At 34.7% G+C, this 9,638-nt stretch overlaps 1 protein-coding gene across 2 annotated transcripts in view; it reads left to right on the top strand.

Moving 5' to 3' along the window:
• LOC131572754 (chemokine-like protein TAFA-2) overlaps nt 1-5,535 on the top strand; it is a 175,690-nt gene extending 170,155 nt beyond the window's left edge. For both annotated transcript variants that reach the window (XR_009276045.1, XM_058826074.1), the window contains one exon: nt 4,526-5,535. Coding sequence is in view for 1 of the 2 variants with exons in the window: in XM_058826074.1 (XP_058682057.1) it covers nt 4,526-4,537 (12 nt within the window). In the remaining variant the exon portion in view is untranslated. The remainder of the gene's footprint in view (nt 1-4,525) is intronic.
• Nucleotides 5,536-9,638: the final 4,103 nt, after the last annotated feature.

Raw genomic sequence — 9,638 nt, forward strand, 5'->3', positions numbered from 1 at the left:
CCACAACAAAATCATTTGTGTTATAGGAAAAACAAAAAGATACAGTCCTCCCAAGTTCATTCGTTTTTAGGAAAGGTTTGCTAAAGAACCACTTTGTTCATAATTTTATTAATTTTTTTGTGGTGTTTTGCATAGAGTCTGAGAAAGAATACCACAATAAGGACACAAAATGGACAGAAATATACTGCATACAAACAAAGGCTGTTTTGGTATGGTATCTCTGTTTTTTCTCCATGACTTGGAGGACAATCCATTGCTAGGTATTTCTTCAAGCCATTCCTTATGGCTTTTGTCATTCCCTGTATTTAGCTTATCTCATGTTGGTCATTAAATAAATTTGTGAGAACTCTTTTATTTTTGCTTGAAATCCCCATATCATTTTTGTTTCCCATAGGCTTTTAATATTTTAGAGAGAAATGGAAGTGGTGCCAAGATGACTTTGTCTCATGAAATTCCCCTTAGCTCAGGGTGTGCTATTAATTGCTTTCACAAAAAATAATTTCCTTTCTGCATCTTATGTATCTCAGGAAAAAAGGAAAAGAAAAGAAAAAGCCTGAGTATGCTTAGATGACATGATCTATGACCACACACAATCCTATATAGTTGGTGGGACAGTTCTAATTAAAAAGAAAAAAATCCTCTGTTAAATACTTCATGTTTCTTTGGAGAAAACCTAGATCAGAGGGTCCATCCATGTTGAATCATCTGTCGAGGCAAGAAACATTAGCCTAAAAATTTTACCTTTTCTGCATTTGCATTGATACATAGTCCTGTCTTCCCTCCAACTCTCCTCACGCACTAAAGTCAATTCTTTACTGTGCATGATGGAAAAGAGAGAGAATGAAATTGCAGGGAGCCATATAAAAAGGCAAGTTGCTAACTTTCAAGTGCCTGACTTTGCAAACACAGTTTTCAATATGGATTTTATGTATGGTTTATGATAAACACAGAAATAAATTCAAAAAGCTGCCAGTCAAAATATAGTAATGTACAAGTTGTGTTATGAAACTTTCCAGCATACACTTAATTTCAATATACCATATATTGTTATCTATTTTATTCTAACATTATTATATAATAACTATTTACATGCCTAATTTTGAATTAGTTAGCAGTTAGCTAATGATTTGTGATATATTTGTTTGTCTGAGGAAATAGAAGACTTCTACTGTACCTAATTATGGTTCTGTAACTTTGATGCTCAGGTGCCTGAATTTAGGGAGAAGTGCTACTATTCAAGGAATATTCCCTCAGCCATTCTTTACATCCTATAGTCTTGATTTTTCTTCCTTCCTCTTCTAAGGCAGAAGAAAGTCCTGAGTAAAAATATCAGACTTAGTTTTTATTGAGAATCTATTCTAATGCGATAAACAATATTATCTGTTGTATTCATTCACTGTGTGGATTTCACAAGTGAGGATATTTTTCACCGATTGTGAGCAGCACCAGAATGCAGATTGTCCAGAAAAATCTCTTGAGGCTGGTAGCTTTTCTAATGCGGTGTCATGAGATCTTTTCATCTCTAATCCATTCTGTATTACCCTGGAAAAAATGTTTTACCTAAAGACTGAGTTTGTTCAGAGCATTAGTGAGTGGAATAATGTGGAAATCTTCAGGTGCATTTAATTATATATTGTTGTGTTAAAATAAAACAAGTGAGTCCACATACAATTAAAGCCAATTTACAGCAGCCACTCACTAATTTAAATTAAAAAGTCTGCAACTGCAGAGTAATTATGCTTTAATTGCATATTTAGGACAAGAAAATGAAGAGAATCTAATGTGGTATATTTATGATATAACAATGATGTGAAAAAGTTTATTAGCATAAAGAGAGTAATTGCATTCCAAGAGTGAACAGATTAATTCAAATAACACCTAAGACGCTAAAGGTTTTTGTGTACTTCTAAAATTTGTATTGTTAATATTCCATGCATATTAATTATTAACTGAAAACTTGATTTGCACCTGTTCAGGGTGTTACTGTTCTCTAAGGATTTTAAAGATCAGACACATATTGTTATTGGCCCCTCTTTTCCTATGAAAGCCTTTGGCACAATACCTTAATACCTTACTTCCCAGACACTTAAATCAAATAACATTTACTATATCCAAAATTCAGCATTTCTGGGAATATCATCACTATGTATTAGCTAAAATTTCATTGCTTCTTGATGAAACTGCCTTTAGTAACCAAGAGGTTTATTCACTCCCTGATGTGTAGGGTGTATGGATATATAACTTCCATTAATGTTGATGTGCAATCTATGTTTGAACATAAGAAGTATTAACATCATACATAGAGGCAAATGTGGATCACTATATGTATATATGTATATATATAAAAGCAAGCTATCTGCTTTTATTTCCTATTTTTATCACCTATTTAATTTGACAGTGTACGTTGCCTTCATAGGGATATTTTCACGACAGGGTTGTAGCACTAGGTGAGGGGAGCAGATAGGCCAGCAGATTATGATTTTACTGAGTTTTCTTGTGACTGAAAATGCATTTGCACTTCCAAACAGCCACATAACTGAGCAGTCATGTATTTGCAAAAATACCATTTTTGTTATCTGAAGTTTATCACCTTAGCCCATGCGTGGTAGATCTGGGTGTAATAGAAATAACACATCACAGGATAGCTGAGGTTGGAGGGCAAGTCTGGAAGTGCCACCCCCTGGGCCAAGCAGAGCCATCCAAAGCCAGTTAGGACCAGACAGCTTTTGAATATTTTCAAGAATGGAGCCCACAATCTCCCTGGGCAATATGTACTAGCTCTCAGTCACCCTCACAGAAAAAAACAACTTCTGACAGGGAACTTCCTGTGTTTGCTTGTTCTCAGTTTCTTGTTCAGTCTGCTGCTGGGCACCACTTGAAAAGCATCTGGCTCCATTTTCTTGGCACTCTTTCTTCACATTGCTGTACACATTGATGAGATCCCCCTGAGCCTTCTCTTGAGGTTGAACAATTCCAGTGCTCTCAGCCTTTCCTCATAGGACATGCTCCTGTGCCTTATTTGCCTTAGTGGCTCTTTACTGGATAGACAGGAAGGTAGACATAGATACAGAGATATGTATTGCAAATGAAGCTAGTGAAATTCCACCTGCAGATAGTATCAGAAGGTGTGTATTTTACATTGTGTAGCTCAGTGGCACTCGGTTCCATGGGTAGAATTCCACCTTGCTACAATAAAGCAAGAAAATAAATAACAATAAGATGGTGCCTCAGCCTTTTGAGCTTTAGTGCAGGGCACAGAAATATGTTGCCTGACTTTTAAATTAATTCTTTATTATTTTTTCAGGCAATCTACCACTTTAGAAGGGGCCACATGAGGCTGTTTCCAACAGCAAGACCAAGGCAAAATAAAAGCAGTGTAATAAATAAGCCTGTGTATCATAAAAATCATGAAGCACAATTTTATTATTGCCTTAAGTGCAGTTCCTAGAAACAACTCTGTGGAGAAGGCAAACTGAAGTAATGAACTCCTTGAACAGTCTGTTTAATATTCTGTTTGTTCTGCGTTTATGCTCTGCAGAGCTGACAAGAGCTGTATGCAAACAGTTTTGCTGAGGGCAAAAGAATGTTTCATCATTAAGGAGCATGACCTTTCTCTCTGTGATCAAAATGAAAAGCATATGCCCCTTGATGTCATAAAGTGTTGTGACCATTCCAATGAGTTGTTCCTCAAGCCTTGGGATGTTTCCCCCTGACACAGTTTGATATTAAAAGGTTATGTGATGATTAATTGTATCCACTGACACAGCAGAAATATTCCTCAAAGTTATGTTTCTTTGATATGACAGATTTTTTTCTTTTAAAGTTTAAAATCCAAATCAGTTAAAGCCCAGTTATTGTGAAATTCTTTGTCCCCCACTCTTTCTCTGTGGTCCTTCTTTTTCCCTCTTGTTTCATGTTAGGCTGGGCAAAACCACTCTAAATTAAATCCTTGGTAATTTTTTACTTTTTGAGTAACAGGATCTCTATCTCTTGTTAACTTGTGCATGAGCTCTGTCCTGTTTCTCCACTAAGTGATTATTGCTTGCTAAGATAAAATAAGCCCTTAAAAGGACATTGCCTTTTCCAGCCTAAATGATTCTATGATGTTATGATTGTTTTGTAAAGACACATGCAAAGAATGGAAGAATACAGCTCCAGTATCAGTCACTGTATATTCAGTGGCTAACATTTAAAAAGCATAGTTGCTACCATACAGAATTTTTAACCAAACAAAAAAACAATAACAGAAAACAGAAATTTGTGGGTTGGAAATTCACGATTTTCTTATATTTTTAGGTATGGTCGTATTTAATTTCTCCTTGACAAATCCTATTCCCACAAATCACTTAAACACACAATTTAAGTTGGGGAGCAGTTCCATCGAATACCCTTGGGGTTTATTCCCTTATTTAAAAACAATCAAAAGAGCTTTGCTGGAGAGAGATCTTATACTTCAGTCTCTGGTACTCTGGAAGTAGATTCACTATGTCCAGTTTTGATTTTCTGATTTTCTTTTTCTTTGCAGGTAACCCGATAGCTAAAGACATATCAAACCAGTCTCAAGGCTGATAACATTAAATACAGCACATAGGAATTTCATTCCTCCAGGCAATCCTTGAAGAGAAATTTTATACTGCTGGGGTGTATCCTTCAGAATCAATTGTTTCAATGAGAACCTGGCTTGTAATCAGCAACAGCCTTGAGATCCAAACTACTGGAAAGTTATTTTGAACTTCTGTGTTACAAATATTTCAACTGATTGAACTGTGTACACTTGTAAAATTGCACTTGCTGAGGAATTTGCAGCTGTAATCATGAGCCAATATTCTAAAGGTGCAGAAAAGCAGCAAACTTTTGAGTTCTCCATTGCAGATCAGTGGCTTTTCATCTTGAAGAAGTCAACCTCTGAAATGTATTGGATCCTTCACTTTAAAATGATCCCTGGTCCACTGTTCAGATTGCTGGTGGGACTGCACACTGCTTTAATTAAATTTCTGTTGCAGAAATTGTCCTCTGGCATGGCGCAGTTTTAGACATTTTTATTTGTGTTCTAATCTTGCAGCTCTCAAAGGTACATATTTAAATATCTTGAAGTTGCTTTGTTATAGGAATGGAATTATATATCCATTGTTAATAATTATTGTTGACAAGTAATAGTTATATGAATACATCAGTCATATTAGAATGTATAGTCAGGTTGACATGTTTCCCTAAGGCTAACCAACTACTGCAGCTTAACAGTTAAAGAAAGTAGTGGTCAAAAACTCAATTACCACTTCTGTTATAAGGCATTTTATGTGTTTAATATATACATTTCCATTTAGTTCAAAGGAAATGGTTATTCCCAATATGTACTTTACTTTCCTAACCTTTAATTCATTTAAATTGATGGTAAGCAGTCAATTACACTATTTCATCCCTTTTTTATAAAGGTAGGCAGGGATGTAAATGAGTTTTGCAATTATGATATTGGATGGTAATCATTCAGAATTTTTGTCTTTTTATTAAAAAATAAAATCTATTGCTTGAACCTAAGTACTGATGGATGCTTATGTAGATGTCTGCTCAGTTTGTTTGCCATAAAGGAAAAAAGTCCTAGTGCTCTCCCAGTTTTACACTTCATGGGTATTTTGCTTGCTTACAGTAATCCAATTCAGATTGTTTTGTTTTGTTAGAAATTCTTGAACTTTGCAATGTGTTGTTACATGAAAAAAAAAATCCTCAATATTTAAAGGCCTTAAGCATCTTTGAGCTTTTTTCTAAGTTATTACAGAATGTATGATTTTATACTTCATTTAATGTATATTGTACCATCTGTAATGTTGATACAAAAGAAATTTGGCAATTACTTTTGGTGACACTGCATAAACATATTGATTAGAGGAAGTTCTGACCGTCTGCTTTGGTGAACTGAAATGAAAGCCACACAGACTTAATGGTAGTCAAAAATACATACAGGTAAGCTTGTTTAAGTACTGTGTGGTTACCAAACAAAGCAAACAGACAAACAAACAAACAAAAAACACCCCCAAAAATGAATAGAAGGAAATGGTTTAATCATCACAAGCCGTTGACATGGCTAGTTTAGTTATATATTAAGTTCCATGATGGATGAACACTCTGGCGTGCTCTGCCTGTCACTGTAGCCCCTGCTGTTCCAAAACCATTTCATTACCTCTGCTGTATTATTGCACAGGAGAGCTTAAATAAAATAAATGACTGTTTGGAATAAAATTGAGAAGTATATTCTATCATTCTGCTGGGACATAATAAAAAATATGTTGACAGAAAAAGATCTTATTTTCTGATTAAAATTTAATTAGAATAAACTGTTTGTAGCAGAAACTAGGTCTCTTGGTATTTTAGGATGGATTAGTATTTTATGGATTTGTGCTAAGAGGTTCAGAATGGAAGGCAGCATCTTGAAGAGGTTGTCTGAGACAGTGCAAAGTGTAAATGTGCTGTTTTGTAAAATCTGAATATGACCTCTATTTGGTCAAAAATCTATATCATGCTTCTCAATACTTGTTTTCTTTGTTTCCTTGTTCCTAAACAGCGCTGAAAATACTGTATAATATACAAGTGTAGCACATGCATACCAATAAATGAAAATAAATGGATTTTCAAATATACTGAATAGATTCTCTGCAGTAGATTAATGTTGTGACTATTCATAGCAAGTGAATAAAATTGTAATATAAAATAGAGCTCCCTGTATGGATGTGCACATTGGATATCTGTTTACTCATGGAACAAAATAATTTTTTAGTGAATAAGAATCTCAAAGATTATATTAACTCTACATTTCTTCAGTAGAGCAGTGAATATTTCCTACAGTTTGAAATGTCCTTTTTGAAAGGAATGGATACCTTTGGGAAATTCTGGTGGGTGTACTGCTATTTTCAGGTCAGATTGAATAAAATTATTTTTTTCTTCACAAAATGTGAATCCTAAAAAATTATCATTTAGATGTTTTAAGTAGGAACAGGACATGGCAGACAATCCTGAAAAAGTAATGTTTCAGGTTAATTTGAGGGGTTATTTAAAAGAAAAGAGAAAGCCAGTTACTCAGATCTGCTTGTGCACCTTGAAGCAAGCTGGGAACCACAGTTCAGGTTTAACTATCCTTTGGAAATAGAGTACAGGTGACTGGATCAGCTATATGCATTCATGTAGGCATGTGAATTGCTTCATTTAATCATTTATTCCTTATATACTACTTTCTAGATTGTTTAATCTGATTGCAAAAATGATCAGGCATTATGATTAGAGGGAAATCCATGCTACTCTTTGAATTAAGTAATCATCAAGAACTCTGAACTGCAGAATATGAAGTTCTGCAGTTCCAAGTGGCAGTGCACTGAGAGGGAGAGAAAAATCATTGCTTTGTTCATGCCTCTCACAGTTAAATTATCAGTTCAACAAAGCACAAAAGGAAATCCTGATATGAATCTTAAGGAAAAAAAATAATATCAGATCAAATAAATCTAAAGTAAAGTTTAAAAAATACTCAAGTCTAGATCTTTGTTGTTTGTGGTTTATTGGTCATAATGAATGTTATCCTTTAAATATCACTGCTGCAGATAACACTGTTACTACTGATAACTACACCTATTGTGCTATATATTTTCAATTTTTGTATTTATCCTGTATCTTTTAAACCTTGACTCCTTCAGCTCTTCCTAAAGATGTTACTGGTGTAACATTTCAGTACTTCACCAAACCAATGCAGCTCTGTTTTTTGTAGAATCTACTTTATGCTTTAAGAGTGTATCAGATACATTTCTTTTGAATGTAAAGAATCTGATATAAAGTATTTTAATTTGTTAGTTTTCATAAAAATATATGCAGGGATTTTTTTGCTTATTATAATTGTACAGCTGGCTCTTATAATTTCTAGGTAATGCATGAAAGTCTGTAACAACAAAACAGAAATATGTAATTGGCATCCTTTTCTGTTGATTCACTGCCTCCTCCTTCATGCCTCAAATTTTACACATCTGTTGTTAACCAGTCTACTGGCAAGGAAAAGGAGCACAGTTTTGATTTGCAAGAGAACTGTTGCCTTAATTTCTAGGGGTTTTTTTGCCATAAGTTAGATAGCCCTGCATCAAGCCTGTCACACCTGAACAATCTGATGCTATTAAAATGATTTCTCATGGATTCAGTGGTCTTAAATTGAAAAATAAGAATTTCTGAGTCACTTTGTCTTTATAATACAGTTTGTATCCTGATAAACCCTTCTGTTTATTCTTTCACAGAATGAGTGAATATTTCCAAATTACTTCTTTGGTCTTGTTTCTGTAGGAGCTTGTGTAACTTTTGGACAGTACTTTACAGTCATTGCAAATATTTTAGCAAAAATATGGCTGGGTTTTTGTATGTTCTATATTCATCTGTACTACAGAAGAGGTATTATATGAAAAGGTTGAATTTCCTACAACTTTGTTTTAACATGTGAGATTACAAGTGTTGTTAATGTCTCTTCATCCAAAACGAATTTAAGACCATCTGGCAGGAGGGCCACTGATGGTGACACTGGAAACTCTTGTGTAAGGGAGTGACAGTTCTTTACCAGACTGCTGTGAGTAGGATCCCAGGAAAGTCAAACAATTGTAATATGGTTTCATCATCGGAGATGTAGCTCTGGTTATGGGTCTGGGGAAGTGGATCCAGCATGGGAGCGCAGGGGTACAGTCAGTGTCCTGAGCCTGTGGCTGTGGGGGTGACAGCAGGACCTTAGACCTGTTCTCTGGTTTGTAGGAAAGATCTGTCTCATGTCTCTGGTACTTGCTCCAAAGCCAGATGACAGAAATGGCAAGGCACCTTGATGATTTCAGTGTAGTTTGGGTAAGGCCATCAGATTCAGATAAATGTTTAGCATTTTGTTTAGAAAATTCTGAATGAGCAAATTCATTAAAGTTGACAAGTCCCTATTCAGGATGGTTAAAGAAACTACTCTCTCTTTTCACTCTTTCCTTGCAAATATACAGGTCAACAAGCTATGTAGAAATTGGAAGTGAAATCCAGTTATTCCTTGATAATAGATTCTCTTGATTAAATATCACTAATCCCATCAATATCAGCCATGACTGAAGGACTTGAAATAAATCTGGCTTTCAGATCTGAAAACCAGTTTATTGGCCAACTAAATTAAATAAATAATTAGTGCAACAGAAATATTATTGCTTATATGTAACCCTAACAGTTAAAGTTCTATATTAGCTCTTCAAATTATATTTATATTCATAACTGTATAATTTAAAATTTGGTTTAAATCCCCTGTAACAGCAGGGACATTCTTTTTTCTGCTAAAATACCAAGGTAACCTAAGGTCACTATAGTTTGGGATTTATGGCTTTCACTGCTTCAACTGCACAGCTGGGAAAACATAAAAATACTTATGTTACTCACATTGCTAAGACATTTTTCTTGAGTACGAGGAATATGTAGAATTGCAAGTTTACTTTATATGAGCATATTGGTTGATTCTCTTGAACTCTTTTCTCCTTACTGTCATAACAAACATGACAGAAGGTGTACTTGAATCTCCAGTCTTATGCCTTAGTATATAAATCAGAACTTAAAAAATGAACACTACTTTAATCACTATGTCTCCATGTAAAGTAAAGTAGGTT

Source organism: Poecile atricapillus, chromosome Z, assembly GCF_030490865.1.
Source record: "Poecile atricapillus isolate bPoeAtr1 chromosome Z, bPoeAtr1.hap1, whole genome shotgun sequence".
Classification (NCBI taxonomy): Eukaryota; Metazoa; Chordata; class Aves; order Passeriformes; family Paridae; genus Poecile; species Poecile atricapillus.